The sequence below is a fragment of the Curcuma longa genome, chromosome 11 (assembly GCF_044706935.1).
Source record: "Curcuma longa cultivar G26 ecotype Majalengka, Jawa Barat chromosome 11, ITB_CL_G26_1.1, whole genome shotgun sequence".
Lineage (NCBI taxonomy): Eukaryota > Viridiplantae > Streptophyta > Magnoliopsida > Zingiberales > Zingiberaceae > Curcuma > Curcuma longa.
In genome coordinates this window covers 25,264,537-25,280,350 of record NC_133871.1, presented here as the reverse complement: position 1 = coordinate 25,280,350, position 15,814 = coordinate 25,264,537, and the positions used below count along the sequence as shown (strand labels likewise).

Here is a 15,814-nt window from a genome sequence, read left to right as displayed (position 1 = left end):
ATATTAAGGATTATATATGGTTAATTCTTCTTACATGATTTATTTATTTATTTATAATATTTGTGTATTTATTTATCACTGAGAGTTAGAATATTAACAGAACGATCGATGCAATGCTTCGTCCCCACCAGCATTACTCCCATTGAATGAGCTCGGAGAGCGAGGAGAGAGACCAGCAGGAGCAGCATCCTGCTGCAACCTTACTCCAATTTCTCTCACCCTCCAAGCAAGCAAGCAATAAAGCACTTGTTAAACCTCCCCTTGACTTAAGGTAATCAAAATCTCCCCCTTTTCTCTTCGTTAGTTTCTTTGAAGTTTCTTGTGAACTGGACCTCTTTTTACTCCTCTGGTTTTCAGAAGAGGTGGTGTGTTCCTTTTCAGTTTGTTTGTTCTTTAATGAAGCTTTTAATTTCCATGCTGCAAATAAAGAAATGAAGAAAAAAAATTAAGGAAAATGGTTTCGGAAGATTGAAGAGGTTAGTTGATTGTTTTGTTTGTTTGTTTGAAGTTTGGTGAGGAATGAAGAAGATGAACAGCACATAGAGCAGCGACATGCAGCTGCTGGAGATTTCTAGGCGAGCTCGAAAACTGGCCCAAATGATCGACTCATTGTTCAAGGTGCAGAATTTCGATGGGAGAAGCAATTAAGCGCATCCCCAGTGGCGTCCTTCTGGAAGATGCTTTGAGCATGACGGCCAACGCGAAGGAGGAGAAGCTGGAGATGGGGAGAAAGCTCGGAGCAGAGGAAGGTGAGCAATTCGGGAGCTGCTCATGGAGCAGTTGCTGCCATGAGGAGGAGGTCAAGAAGGTGATCAGAGAGAGCTTGCTGTTGAGCTCTCGCGACGACGAGAAAGCATCTTCTAGCAGATCGTTACGGTCGTACATCAGAAGCGGCGAATTCGGCTGGTCGTTCCGCGAGGAGGAGGAGGAGGAGGCGATAAAGATCAAGAATCCGGCAAAGAATTCGCCACCGACCTCAAGGAAAGATGGCAACCCCCAACTTGATCGCAAGGCTCATGGGCCTGGAAGAGCTCCCTGCAAGAGAAACCGCCACCGCCGCAGCCAAAATCAAGCCCGAGAGGGAGAGTCCAAGCGTGTCTCGCGACGATATGCCAGAGAGAGTGACTCTGCTGAGCATCATCGAGCGAGAGAGGACTGCGAAGCGCGATGGCTTCGGTTTCTCAGATGTCAATTTCTGTGCGAGTGCAATGCAAATACCAACTTGGGGCCGTGAAGAGGAGGAGGAGCAAGAGCCCTTCAACTCCTCCAGTAGATTGAAGAAGAAGGACAATATCGAGCACCAACCATTGCCTCAGGCGAAGAACAGTACAGCGACGTCGGCTGAGCCTCAAAGAAGGCCAGCTCCGGCGAGTGCAAAGAGCAGCATGAACTACTCTGTGAGAAGTCCTGGAAAGAGAGCTACTGGAGTAAAAGCAGCTCAAAAGATTGCCAAACTCAAGGTTAACATTTTTCTTATTTTCTCCCCTTTTTGTCGATCGAATCCTTCTGCGTTGTTTGGTGTGTTGTTGGAATCTTAAACCATACAAATTGCGGCATGCATGAGGATCGTTGATATCTGGCCTCTGTTTTCGTAGACTTCCATTGAGAAATTTGAAGGAACGAGTAAGAGAGAAGATGATGATGCGTCAGCAATGGATACTTCACCTGCTCAGAATTACCAACACAGTTCGAGATCTTCCAATAATGGTACTCCATCAAGCATTCTTTCCGGAAAATTATGGTACTTTTGATTCATGTAAGCAGATAGATAGTTAGATAGTTTATTCTCTGTGAATTAGCATGGAACAAGTATTATCCAAAGACCGACTGCGAAATGAGGCCAAAACCAAGCCAACTTGGGGCAAGTCGCTGCCTTTCCGATTCCATCAACAACCGCCAGCTCGACAACGCTAATAAAAGAGTTGCAGGCGAGGTGAAGCATCTCGACAACTCGCTCCTCGACGCTTGCCAGCTGAGCACTATTTATGAAGCAACAACAAGCACCGACGACTCCGACGCAGAAGCCAACTTGTCCCTGGGCTGTGCACGCGAGTTGATACGGCGCAGAAGACGATATCAGGAGCTGCGGGCCCACCACCCTCGGTCGGCGACTGGCTCGTTGGGGCGAGTGTTGTCGACGCATGATCTGGCGGGGGAGATCTACGAGGGAATCAGGAAGTTGATTGGGGAGTACAGTGTGGCCATTGGACATGGACATGGCAGTGAGAGGGATGGTCTTTACGTGAAGCTGGCGAGGAATCTGGAGTGGCTCTGAATGCCGTGTGGGACGATGGGTGGAGGGACGGTCTCGGCTGGGAGGCAGCGGCTGAGGTTGTCGGCCAGCTCGAAGAGATGGTGGTGTCTGAGTTGATGGAGGAGATGGCCTGGCCATGGGGTTGTGACGCTGAACCCAAATAAGAATGGATGCATGTATATTTACTCAAAGAACAAAGGTGCCAGAATGATATCACAATAATAATTTCATGAATTAAAATGCAAAGTGAAAAAAATATATTCGATAAGGCCAAGCGGAATCTTTTCTACGTGAAAACCAACTTAGCCGAAACACAACTAAACAGCAAATTCAAGATTCAAATAATCTACAGACCAACACCTGCGAGAAGGAAAAACAACTATAGAAGTACAGACTATGTAGTATTAATTAAACATTACATAGATTTGCAAGTTCCGGTTCGAAGCCTCCAAAACAACTCCGGATGGGGTAGTGCATTGGCTATGATGTAGAAACAAAGAAAAACAGAGGCTACTGCATGGAACACAGCAATGCGACGTTCAATAACAAGGCAAACAACATTGGAAAAACTAACCTGCACGCATAACCGCTAGTCACGCATTCCACTGCTTGGAATCATCAGTTTGATTAGCATGAAGATTCCAAGTAAATCACGGTTCGTGAAGCTTGAATAAAAGCTCGGATAAGACTCCTCCGAACAGTCTGGAAGCCCGTCGTCGTCCACCTAAGCTTTCTCTCCTATGTGTTACTATTGAAGTTTTGTATTCTAGGAATAAGAATTTTGAGACTTCAAGCTTATGTGCCGGCTGGATGCAGGAAGGTAAGACCAGATTGTCGCCTCATGTGTTCTGGAATCAGTCTGTTTATGAGTTCTGGCGATGCTCCAGCTAACTGCATAAAAGACCAAGCATCATGACACTAACCAATTAATTTTTCAAACATATTTATTGATAATATCATATGCCGAATTAATATATACAAGGTAAATTGTTGGAATGGGTCTAAGTTGCCCAAACTGGTAGGAGTTTGGCTAGGGCTTGAGTGTCACCCAAGCCCTGAGTCTACCATCTGTTTTACCATCCAATTAGCTAAAAAAAAATTCACCAGTCAGCATGGATAGTCTCAGGATACAATTCTTATGATTTGCTAATACAGACAAACATGCGGTCTAGCAAGATATCTGGTATATGATTTTTAGCATAACTGATTCAAGTACATGATGCAAGTCATCTATCTCCATATAGAAAACTTGGCATTGCAGTCGCAAGTACTAGCAGGTCAGATGAAATACATGATGCAGGTGCAGCATTGCACTGACAACTCAGTATAATATATGCAAAAAGGATAATGAAATTGTCGATCAAGACCGAAACCAAAGCACTGACTGAGTTAAGATAGAAAAATCCGCATGCTTACTTCTTGCTTGAAGTTAAAAAGAGGAGGAAGAGGACGCCCATTTGGCAAACGCATATTGGGTTCTCGTAGCTCATTGAAAAATGGATGGGCACATGCTTCAAGCTGGACAAAATGGGTTGAGGAAAGTCAAGGGAAATAGCAAATGAGTGAGTCAACAAATGCAAAAATTATTTTTTAATCAGCAGAGTCTGAAAAATAGGGGAAGGAACTTACTGCAGAGCACCGAAAATCAGGGGAGTATTGGAGTAGGCGTGAAATGAGATCAATAGCTTCAGGAGGCATTCGCTTATGGAAAATCTGCAAATCATAATTTGTTACATATTTTATCCTCAAAACATGACGTTCATTATGCATAATATTGACAAAATCCACTTCCATTGAAACTTTTAAATTATAGAAATCTATTTGACAACTATTATCCAGTCTTAGTAAAAAAAAAAAAAAGTGTGGCACTAGGTAGTCCCTGTTGCAGAATAGCAAACTTTTCAAGCAGGTAAAAATCACATTTGTAGGGTTAAAATAATGGCATGGTGTGGTAAGCGGTCACGCAATCAAATTTGACTTTGTATAAAGCAGGAGCTCAATAATAGATTTCGGCAAGCCTTTTCCTAATAGGTCAAGCTTTTGTAATGGGGTCACCCAACAAATCTATCATCACACACCAGCATGATAGGATCTACAGCATGATGCATGATAGGTCTGCAGTTATAAATACTCTGATTTATTTTACACAATAATTAAACTGCTCATAAAAGGAACACATCCCAAATCATTATCCCAATATATCCCTTCCAGTTCACCTAAATTTCAGAAGTATATTTCTTCAATAGATTAAACAATGGTGTGTGATTTACCTTGTGCCATGGGTGAGCTTTTATCTGCGGAAATCTAAATTCTGTGTAGTTAGGATTCATACACCGAATTTCTTCACGGGTTGGGGTTCCAAGAACCTAAATCATAGCATTTCATCAATTATTGCAAACTTTGGAAATGATATATACCCAAATTAGTTACAGAATGAATCCACGAAATTTATACCTTGATTATCTGGACAAGCTGGTCAACAGCACTTTCACCAGGAAATAATGGCTGACAAATTCAAAGAAGTTGGATAATAAAAATCTGTCATCCTACAAATTCTTCTTGTCGAGAATATATCGACTCAACTCAGCAATGCTTACCTGGCCAAGAAGTAACTCAGCAAGAACACAACCAGCTGACCAAACATCAATTGATGCTGTATATTCTGTTGCACCAAAAATGAGCTCTGGAGCACGGTAATAGCGAGAACAAATATAAGAAATGTTTGCTTCACCCTTAACCTGGTAAGAAATAAGAAGAACAGGAAATGAAAGAGATGAGCATAATATGACAAAGGAAGGATACACTTTTACTAGAAGCACTAAATTTTAATTGGAGCAAAATATAAAAACAGAGAACTAGCAAAAGACGCTATGGATGCACATCCCTTGCTACCCAGCTATTGTAGGTGCATCACCCATAAGGCCATAATGTGTTGAGGAAATTAGCAAAGTGTTACGATGGGTGCACACTTTGTGACGTGTTTAGGTCTGAATTAGGATGTGTTCAGCCCAAAGCAATGTCAATTCTAGATTTAAGCAAGGTGTACAGATTGTAACGTGGCTAATGGGAGAAACATTCAGTCTATGAAAGATCATTCCTGCACTAATATAATAATTGCAAGTATCCAGGAAAAGAAAAGGTACTGGCTAGAAACTGAGGACTTCAAAGCTGTATACATGGCTATAGAAGAAACAGATGCCTTGGTCAGCTCATAGCACACAGATGTAACATTTTGTATCACTTCAGTAAAGCCACTAAAATGGCATATAGTTCTCTTTTGCTCAAAATGGATAGAAATACATAGCACAAAAGTTAAGAATAAATATACATGTAAAAAGCACTGAAGTGGCTCAAAACAGGAAAACATGCTCATGGAGCCTTCAAAAATGATCTTCATTGTATTAAGCAAGACGGCAAACGTTCAAGGATAAAACTCTTAGTTTCTTATTCTAGAAGCCACATTTCCCTTCAGAGAGATAAGACATTAATCACGATTGAAGTGGCAGTTAGTCATGTTGAAGCACCATCATTTAACACTTGATTCAAGATCCCCAATGCGCACATGAGAGAAGCACAAAAACATGTACTCCTGTAAGTTTGGAGTAAGGGAAATGCTACAAAACTTTTATATATATGCCTTAAGTAGTTGAAACAAAAACATCTAGCAAACCATTGGCACCACCATCCAAGATTTTGGCATCAGTTTCCATTCTATTAAGGAGTTACATCATTAAGGCATCATCGAAAGACCAACTCCTAATTTAGACTAGAGAAATGCTAGGCTCTATTTTAGTTCTTCAGTAGTTAAGCACAGCTGGAACTAATATGCAAACCATATAATGCAAATGGTTTTGGATGTACAAATCCCATCTGTTAAGAATGTTTACCGTCCTATTCATAATTTTAATTGTGTGTTTAGGCAAATGGGAAGCATTTTTTAAGGAATTACCATAGTGAGTTATGATGACTCAAGCAGTCTAACGCCTCAAAATATTTCCCACAATAAATAAGTACAATGACACAAGTTTGATTGAAAGTTGAGCATACCAAGACTTTTGCACTTCCAAAATCACATATCTTGACTTGGTGAGTAAGTGGGTCAACCTGCAGAATGTGCAGTGAATGTAAAAGGATATAATTTTACTAAAAGAAAGCAAGCAACTTCCTGTAACACAAAGTTATGAAACCAACCAGAACATTTTGTGGCTTTAAATCTCTGTGACAAACTCCTGAAACTAAATGGATATAAGCCAGCCCCCTGAATATCTGCACAAACTCTCTAATTTACTATCTTATTCGAATGTCAATAAAGTGGTTTAAAAAACTGGTAAAAATACCTGGTATGTGTACAATTTAACATGTATAAGTGGCATCCTCTGGTTGGCACTGCTGTAATGCCTAAGGACACCGTATAGAGATTCAGGTACATATTCCATAACTAGGTTAAGGAAAAGCTCATCTCTGACTGTAGTGGAGAAGAAACAGTGCTTGAGAGAGATCACATTTGGATGATCCATGAAGCGCATCAATTGAAGCTCACGATTTTTGTATCTCTTATCTTGTAAAACCTTCTTTATGGCAACTGTTTCTCCTGATTCCAAGCATTTGGCCTGGCAGAGGAACCATTTGAGTCTAGAACAATACAATAGAATAGACAATCACACCAGAAACCTAGTGATGTATTTACACAAAACCTGGAATACAATTCCAAATGAACCAGTCCCCACGACACGCTCTGCCATGTAACTAATGGTCTGCATGTCAAGAACAATCAGAATCAACTTAAGATCTCGCTTCACATGAAAATACGAGTATATGCACATAACCTGCTTTGGTTCCCCATTCTTGCCTCCGATAGTTGTGGAGATGATATGGCCAGTGACTGGTTCGCTAGCCTCAACAACAGATGCTTGCTGCAACAAATTGGACAAAAGTGGGAACTTTTAATAATTATTGTAAGGAAGTTAAACATGAGAAAGACAAAAATAAAAATAAAAAAAAATGCTGCATGAATCAAATTAATAGGAAACCAACAAACCATTCTACTTAATAGCTCAAACATAAAACAATGCACCGCAGAGAGAGCAGAGGGGGAGAAGCAAAGCCACCAGAGATAACATCAAATAGGTTAAAGCATGCAGGATTGCAGGTGAGGCAAGCAAAACAACCATAGAAAGTGTCAAGGAAGAATAACTCATCAACCTTCGCTGCAAGCAAAGCTCAGATGCATTGTCTAGCAAGTGAACACGAAGCAAAGCATGTTGATGAAACAGAAGGTATGACATGTGAAAAGTATCGAATCAAGAGAATCTATCACGCCAAAGATAAACGATTTTAAGCGTAAGATCACAACACAAACCTTTAAAAAAAATGAAAATAATACCTAGAATTTGCTTCTGCCGATGACTCACACCGAAAACCTTAAACACAGCAAACATAGAGAGAAGAATTCTAACTGTATATGGGCGATCTTGAAATATAGGGTCCCGATGACCTAACAAAAGCAGTTCATCGACATTCCAAGCCCAAAACAAAAAGTACGGAGCTGAGCAGGAGATCACAAGTGCAAATCAACAAAAATAATTAAACAAACCGATCGGAGCAGCATGGATCAGATGCAAGAATCCAGCTTCTCGAGCCTAGTTCAGAACTAAAAAAGGAGACGAAACAAGCTCCCTCAATTCCTCAGATCGAACAATCTATGCTAAAAACAGCTCGAACCCAATTTCCCCACGAGATCCGCAACGGGGACGCCAAGAAATCCCTCCAGAGACCGATCCCTAAACGAGATCAAGCTCACCCGAAGGGAAACCGACAGGATGAACTCATTCTTCGCCCCCGCACAAAAAGCAAAAGGCACAAAAAGGCAGGGAAAAGAAGCGAGTTGGGGGAAGAGCGAAGCGAACCTTGTTGTTGTCGGGAATTTCCGTAAGGTGAGGCGGGGCGAGGGAGAGAAGGGCGCCGGCGGCGGGGTCGTGGGCCGGCGGCGGCGGAGGTTGGTGAGGTCCCAGCGGCAGCGAAGCCATGTTCTAGATCGGGATCAGCGGTCTCGTCGCATCACATGCTCTATCCGTGGTGGTTGCCCGCACTCCAACTCGACAATAAAAGGCATGATGAAAGGTTCTTACTGAATATTCTTAGGATAGTAAGAATATTTATCAAGGAAAACAAAAAGAAAAAAAAAGTTGAAAATATTTAATTTAATGATATTTAGTTAAAATTATATACCTAACATTTATTAATTTTATAAGGATAAAATAAAAAATATCCTTTTATTATTAAAAATTATTTTAATTTAACTAAAATTAAAATATAAAATATATAAAAATAGTCAAAATAGATCATTTTTCAATATTTTTTGTTTATGTCTCAATAGTTTGATTAACATAAAAAGTTATCATATAATAAAATTACAACTTTAAATACAAATATATTTTATTATTTTCAAATAGTTTTGTAGGACAAAAATTCTTTCCAAGTGAATATATATATACAAAACTTATTCTTCTAAATAAAGTGGATAAAGTCTTAATTCGATTTCTTCCATAGAATTTATTTTCTAATAGAGCAAAGGGAGCACGTCATAGTTTGAAGGATTTTTTTTTAATGTACTTTAAATGAAGTTTTTCTCAATCGATATCAATCCAACTTGGATTGAAGTCACCTACTTAATATGAACATATTAAATACTATTTCATTGTGTCCTACTTAATCCAAAAAGATTATTTAATTTTAAAATCTGTCCAATTTCTAAGTTGGCAAGCTTTGTCAATTGAGATATGAAACATTCCAAAGTCATCATTGCAAATTCAACAACTCCAACTAATGTATTTTGAGTACATTTGGAATAATTCGTTATTAAAAAATATTAATAAAAAATAGAAATATATTTAAAAATGGATTTGTTTAATTTGTATCAATTCTATAATGTCATGCATGTTTCTATGAGTTTACATTTTTAAATTATAGTCAAATATTGAAAATTCAGCAGATAACGGACGCTATGACATTATTCTTTTTGTACCGGCCGATTTATTCATTTATCACGATGTACGCTACAGCAGAGCCGTATCACTATATATACGGGGATGAATACCTTCACCCTTCACCCTTCACCCTTTTTCCATTGGAGGGGGAGACGAGTGAGCTTCAAGTTGGGAGGATTCGGTTCCCTTCTCGATGGCGGAGGCAGAAGCGGCGAGGCTGGAGTGCCATACGGCCAAGCGAGCGAAGACGGAGGCCAAGCTTCTGCTTGGCCGCTACGAGCTGGGCAAGCTTCTTGGCGCCGGAACCTTCGCCAAGGTGTACGTCGCCCGTAACGTGAAGACGGAAGAGGATGTGGCGATCAAGGTCCTGGACAAGGAGAAGATAGTGAAGTTGGGGCTTGTCGCGCTCATCAAGCGCGAGATCGCCATCCTCCGCCGCGTCCGCCACCCTTACATCGTGCAGCTCTTAGAGGTCATGGCCACTAGGTCAAAGATCTATTTTGTGATGGAGTACGTCCGCGGCGGCGAGCTCTTCACCCGCGTCGCCAAGGGTCGGCTCAAGGAAGACACCGCCCGCCGCTACTTCCAGCAGCTGATTTCTGCGGTGGCGTTCTGCCACGCCCGCGGCGTTTTCCACCGCGATCTCAAGCCGGAGAACCTGCTCGTGGACGAGAAAGGGGACCTGAAGGTGTCCGACTTTGGACTCTCCGCCGTGGCCGATCAGAACCGTGGAGGCGACGGGCTTCTGCACACCCTCTGTGGAACACCAGCGTACGTCGCGCCAGAGGTTCTCTCGAGGAGGGGCTACGACGGTTCCAAGGTCGACATTTGGTCCTGTGGTATCATCCTCTTCGTACTGATGGCTGGCTATCTCCCGTTCCAGGACGCCAATATTGTCGCAATGTATAGAAAGATTTATAAAGGAGATTTCAGATGCCCGCGTTGGTTCTCGCAGGATCTCTACAGGTTTCTACGTCGCCTTCTGGACACTAATGCCCAGACCCGGATCACCATCCCGGAAATCATGGAGGACAAGTGGTTCAAGAAAGGCTTCCGGTCGGTTCTAGACGACTACCAATTACGCTGCCCAGAAGACCCCGAGCTACAGGACGATGGAGCTCAGGGAGATGTGGCTTTAGATTGGGAAACTGAATCTGACTGCTCCGCCGTCTCCTGCCCCGCAACACTAGTGGAGGAGAAGCGGCGGAGGAAGGGGATGCGGAGGCCAGTGAGCCTCAATGCATTTGATGTCATATCCTTCTCCAGGGCATTCGATCTCTCTGGTTTGTTTGGAGAGACGGGGGATGAGACTAGGTTCCTGTCCAAGGAGTCTGTGACAACGATTATATCGAAATTGGAGGAGATTGCCAAAGTGGTAAGCTTCACTGTGCGGAGAAACGATTCTGGAGCGAGTTTGGAAGGAACCAGGGAAGGGGAAAAGGGACCATTGACGATTGGAGCTGAGATTTTTGAACTCACACCTTCAATCGTTGTGGTTGAGGTGAAGAAGAAAACTGGGGATAGTGAGGCTTACGAAGAGTTCTGGAGGAAGGAACTGAAGCCTGGATTGCAGCACCTTGTGTACGAGTCTGCTCACTCAGGGAAGAAAGCTTCATGATGAAGTCCTAAAAAGAGGTATAATTTTACCCATTTTTTATTAATATTTCTTTGTCATTCTTCGAAATTTGTTAGGATAAACAACAAAATTCTTTGGTTCCTTTAAGATTGTATTCATGAGGAAGTTGTTATAATGACATCCAAATTACAATTTTTCATGTGTTCTTTTTTCTTTATTTGGATGTTAAGATTACTTGGACATCTTCTTAGAGTTGCAAAGTAAGTTTCACTTGACTTGAAACCTATTATTATTTAAACACCAACATTCTTGTTATTCCGTGAGACCTCTCACAAATGTTAGAACCAGTTTCTCCATTACGAAAGGATAGTAAAATTTCTACCATGCTCAATCTTGACCATTAGCAGGTTCAATCGATTCACGCAAGCTGTCTTCTACCTAGTTTATACAAGTTTGTCAACCTTGAACTCATTCATGCTCGAGCTTGTTCATAATTTTGCTGAACATGTTCATAGAGAGCTCAAACAAACAGGTCTATGTTTATTCTGGAATTGTTGGGAGTTGGGTCAATATAACTAATGAATGAATAGTTTTACCAAAAAGATAACTACATCAACTTGTGTGCCATGGATAATAGTATCATTTTAATGTGCCATAGGTTAAATTGAGCATGTATCGTATTTGAACTTAGCTTCATTATAAATCTTCGTATCACTTATTCATTTGATAGAATTGAGAATTAAATATTTGGTATATGCACCTTAAGCTTTATGTAGAACTTTATTTGGTTTTAACCTTTGATTTTCAATTTGAAATTTCGTTCTAAATTTTTTGTTCTATTTGTTTCTTTCATATCCAGGGATATTCATTGAAGACATTCCATCTTGAAGCTCATCAAGTGAGAACTGAGGCGATGTTTTTTCGGTGTATCGCCAATCAATACTCCAATTACCTTGGTACAAGCTTTTCTAAGTGAATCTACCTTCACTACCTTATTATCTAGCTAGTTGTTGAGTGTTATGAATGATCAAGCTTTATAGTTGTGGTCCTCTATGTGTCCATATCTGTGCTTGTGCTTGTCTGTAGATTGCCCAAGTTCTTCTTGTTCGCTAATTTTTACCCTTGTACAAACTATTTTTCTTTTGTATTTTTGTATGTATGTAAAAGAGTTAATTATGTAAATAATACTAAGATGAAATGTGAAGAGTTAATGGTAATCTTACTTTGCCTTGTGTCAGTTGATGAAAATTCTCAAATACCTCCATAAGAGCACTGTTCTATTGACACTAAAAGTAAACAATTGAGGGAAACAGAAACATAATATATGAACCTCTACCTATGTTAAACATGAAATCTATTCCTGGCAAAATGCATGCAGAAACATAACATTTGGAGCTTTCTTGTGATGACAATTGGTGAACTTATACAATTCTGCATGTTAACAGAAACATGCCGATTGCCATGTAACAGTATTTCGAAGCATGCTTTAAAGTCTATGATAAATTGAATATGCCCAACATCATATGACGGTAAGAACGAATGACTAGAGCTCATGACTGACCATCCTAAGCAACTCCTTGGCATAAAAAATGCTGATATAAGATTGGAAAATAACAATATTTGCACTTTATCTTGCAATTTCTGCATAATTAAGCTAATGTCAACCAACCTCTTTAGGTAAACATGTGTAGAAAGATTTCAAATTTCTTATTAAGGTTAGATTCTCACCTCTATAAATATCCCTTTTGTATGGTATGCAATCAATATTTGTCTTCGACAAACTCTCTCTTTCCCTATGATTTTGAGGGGTTAAAGACTGAGTGTTACTTTGTTGGGTATATGCATGATGCCTCTCTTTCAAATCTCCTCAAGCTCTGCCTTTCTAACTTGCTTGTCGACCAAGCCATCTCAATTCAATGTCTTTGAACGTCTGAACCAGCAGACTCACGACTCCGCTCCATCAAATAGTGGACAAAATAAACAAATTTTACAAATTGAATCATGATTCATGAATACCAAAATCTCTTTTGTATGATCTCGTAGACTTGGCAATACTTGTAGTGCCAAAGTGATAATATGTAGAGGATAAGAGAGCATTACAACTTTATCGCTTTTGTATATATAGATATTTATATATATGTTTGGCACATGCTTATGCTGTATGTGGCTTATCTTCTATACCCAACTAGGTTTGAAAATCTGATTAGTTGTTATTGTTGCATTTCTATCTTCTCTCCTTTAGACTTTGAATAATGCAGTCCTAAGCTTTCAGTACTTTCAAGAATTCAATCTCGGTAACGAGAGACAGTAGGCATGAGGTAAAATGGGGAACTTTGTAAACAGTTTTAGATTTCTGTGGGAACTTCTAATTAGCATACGTTTGGTTATTATTTTGTTAGTTAGGACATAGAGCAACAATTATTGGTTTACTATCAAAAGAGCTGCATTTCATTTAGATATATCAGAAACTTACTCAAAGGAGCTGCATTTCATTTATATATATTAGAAACTTGCTCAAAGGAGCTGTATTACTTTAGATATATCACAATCTTAGTTGAGCATGTGTTGATGATCTGTATTCTGTGTTTTATTATGATACTGTCTATTGTTTGATGATGAAATTTCAATGGGGGAACACACCTCATATAATTGCAGAAAGATATCTTTTTCTTTTCTTAAATCCAAATATTTTCTTTTATACTTACAATTAGGTTACTGATAAGAGATGCTACAAAAGAGATCAGATTGGGATTTGTCTTTTTTTTTTTGTTTGTTTTTTTCCTTTCAGGTTGCAGTTGAACTTATAGTTTCTGTGACTTCAGCATCATATTCGAGTGTGCCAGTTGGATAGTCAGTGTTCTAAGGTTTTCCAAGATTACTTATAGATATCTGCTATCAGTGATATTGAATTTGCTGATGATTTCTAACCTTTGAGTTTTATTTGACTCATCATAAATTTTTGTTCTGTTGCACTCATAAACTAATGTTTATTCATTGAGCAAGAGCTGAAGATCTGTTTTTTCAGCTAATAGCCTGTAAAAATATGATCACGCTTCTGCAAATCTATTTCTTGTAAATGTGTTCCACTGCTGTTCTTTTCGATCTGTAGCTTCTGCTTGCCTTAAATTTCTTCCTTGTACATAATATTCTCAGTCGTATAGTGAAAGGTAAATTGCAATCTTACTCATTTTGCAACAATTGATCAGAGTTCTATCGCATACATTCATAAGTTGTTCTAAATAATACTGAGAACACACATAATTATTATGGTCATTGGATTGATGGCAGTTGTGGACTCTAATGTACAGGAGAAGAGGAGAACATGGGAATTGAATCCAGGTGGTCATTCGGGCTTTGCATCCGTCGGCGACTGCAGCTCCGGCGCCGGAAGAACTGGCAGCGGTGGCTACTGCTCCCCCACCTGCCACGTCCACACGATGTCTTTGAGCGACGGCTTCATCCCCTGGTTGTAGAACCTCTGGTACTCCAGTGTGTCGCCGGCCGCTTTCTTGAGCTCTACCACGTACAGCGCCGGCGTAAGCTCGAAGATCTCGGCCTCCACACTGAGCTGCCCCTTTCGCCCCTCCCGGCTGCCTTCCAGCTTCACCACTCCCTCTTTCTCCTTCCGCACCCGGAAGCGCTCCGTCCGCGCGATCTCCTCCAGCTTTGACACGATCGCCTCCGTCGTCTTCTGCGTCGTGAACCGCGCCTCCGAGGCCCGCGGACCCTGATTCGAGTCCTCCTCGAACAGCCCTGACAGGTCGAACGACGGCGACCGTGCGATTAGGTCGAACGCGTTCAGCCGCTCCGGCCTCACCGGCGACGTCGTCCTCGATGGTTCCCCCGAAAAAGATTGCCTTTTGCTATCGTCCTCCGAGTCCTGCCCTTCCTCGTCGGCAAACGCCCGGCGGACGTCGCCCAGGCTCTCGTCCCGCTTCATCTGCGCCTGGTGCTGGTTGATCGCCTTGTAATATCCCTTCCGGAACCAGGGGTTCTCAATGAGCTTGGCGACGGGGATCCGTGCGGCAGGATTTGGCTCCAGAAGGCGGAGCAGTAGCTTCTTCACGTCGGAAGGGAACCAATAGGGACACCGGAAGTCGCCGCGGCTGATCTTTCGATACATCTCCATCAGATTCGAATCGTGGAAGGGGAGGTACCCTGCAAGAAGCACGAAGAGGATGACGCCGCAGGACCAAATGTCGGCCTTGGCGCCGTCGTATCCTTTCTTGCTGATGATCTCCGGCGCGACATACGCCGGCGTGCCGCAGGTGGTGTGGAGAAGCCCGTCCTGGCCGCGGGAGGCGCCGAGCGCGCTGAGGCCAAAGTCGGATACTTTAAGGTCGCCCTTCTCGTCCAGCAGCAGGTTCTCCGGCTTGAGATCCCGGTGGTAGACGCCGCGGCTGTGACAGAAGTCCACGGCGGCGATCAGCTGGTGGAAGTACTTACGGGCGGCGTCCTCCTTTAGCCGCCCCTTGGCCACCTTACTGAAAAGCTCACCGCCGCGGACGTACTCCATCGCAAAGTAGATCTTGCTGCGCGTCGCCATCACCTCGTAGAGCTCGACGATGTTGGGGTGGTGGACGAGGCGCATCACCGAGATCTCGCGCTTGATCTGGTCGATCATCCCCACCCGGAGCACCTTCTCCTTGTCGATGACCTTGATGGCGACGATGGCGCCGGTGGCCAGGTTCCGCGCCTGGTACACCTTCGCGAACGTGCCCTGCCCCAGCAGCCTCCCCAGCTCGTACCGGTTCATCAGCACGGTCACGGCGCCCTTCTTCTCCATGACGACCGGCGGTGGTTGTCGATCGGAGCTCTACTCAACTGTCATCGCAGATCACCAAAACAAGGTAACAATATCAATCAATCACTATCTCTTTCCTGTTCCTCGTTGAGCCATTCGAATGCTCTTTGCTGCCTCCGTCAAGCTAAGTATAGTTACGGTTTACGTTAAAGTTGTGCTATTCCCACCATTAATTATTTGCCTATTAAGTCAAT

General features: G+C 41.9%; 3 protein-coding genes and 1 pseudogene across 4 annotated transcripts; 2 read left to right on the top strand and 2 right to left on the bottom strand.

Annotated features, from left to right (window-relative positions):
• Positions 1-528: 528 nt before the first annotated feature.
• LOC141837429 (uncharacterized) lies at positions 529-2,418 on the top strand (annotated as a pseudogene).
• Positions 2,419-2,634: 216 nt separating this feature from the next.
• LOC141839643 (shaggy-related protein kinase eta-like) lies at positions 2,635-8,346 on the bottom strand. The gene is made up of 12 exons (XM_074727437.1): positions 8,161-8,346; positions 7,081-7,167; positions 6,949-7,008; positions 6,592-6,864; positions 6,446-6,520; positions 6,302-6,358; positions 4,852-4,992; positions 4,709-4,759; positions 4,525-4,620; positions 3,884-3,967; positions 3,671-3,772; positions 2,635-3,145 (listed from the first exon to the last, which is right to left on the bottom strand). The coding sequence occupies exons 1-12, from the start codon at positions 8,278-8,280 to the stop codon at positions 3,050-3,052; spliced, it is 1,242 nt and encodes a 413-aa protein (XP_074583538.1). The 5' UTR covers positions 8,281-8,346; the 3' UTR covers positions 2,635-3,049.
• A 1,046-nt stretch (positions 8,347-9,392) lies between these two features.
• Positions 9,393-14,168, top strand: LOC141839639 (CBL-interacting protein kinase 19-like). 2 transcript variants are annotated; one of them, XR_012602710.1, is made up of 3 exons: positions 9,393-10,875; positions 11,676-11,772; positions 14,125-14,168. XR_012602710.1 is itself a non-coding variant. In XM_074727435.1 (2 exons), exon 1 carries the CDS (start codon positions 9,434-9,436, stop codon positions 10,856-10,858), a length of 1,425 nt encoding a protein of 474 aa, XP_074583536.1. In that variant the 5' UTR covers positions 9,393-9,433; the 3' UTR covers positions 10,859-10,875; positions 11,676-11,995. The 2 variants fall into 2 exon arrangements, 1 of the variants encoding a protein (XP_074583536.1); XM_074727435.1 differs by lacking the exon at positions 14,125-14,168 and having other exon boundaries at positions 11,676-11,995.
• Positions 14,169-14,222: 54 nt separating this feature from the next.
• LOC141839642 (CBL-interacting protein kinase 5-like) lies at positions 14,223-15,778 on the bottom strand. Its single transcript, XM_074727436.1, has one exon. It carries the CDS (start codon positions 15,600-15,602, stop codon positions 14,223-14,225), a length of 1,380 nt encoding a protein of 459 aa, XP_074583537.1. The 5' UTR covers positions 15,603-15,778.
• Between the last annotated feature and the right edge of the window lie 36 nt (positions 15,779-15,814).

What these genes read in the sequence shown, in the direction of transcription:
- LOC141839642 (XM_074727436.1), bottom strand. Translation starts at nt 15,602, where the DNA reads ATGGAGAAGAAGGGCGCCGTGACCGTGCTGATGAACCGGTACGAGCTG.
- LOC141839643 (XM_074727437.1), bottom strand. Translation starts at nt 8,280, where the DNA reads ATGGCTTCGCTGCCGCTGGGACCTCACCAACCTCCGCCGCCGCCGGCC. An exon ending in TAAAGCCACAAAATGTTCTG is followed by an intron (nt 6,359 to 6,445) that starts GTTGGTTTCATA and finishes CACATTCTGCAG; the next exon opens with GTTGACCCACTTACTCACCA. An exon ending in AGCTTGTCCAGATAATCAAG is followed by an intron (nt 4,621 to 4,708) that starts GTATAAATTTCG and finishes GCTATGATTTAG; the next exon opens with GTTCTTGGAACCCCAACCCG.
- LOC141839639 (XM_074727435.1), top strand. Translation starts at nt 9,434, where the DNA reads ATGGCGGAGGCAGAAGCGGCGAGGCTGGAGTGCCATACGGCCAAGCGA.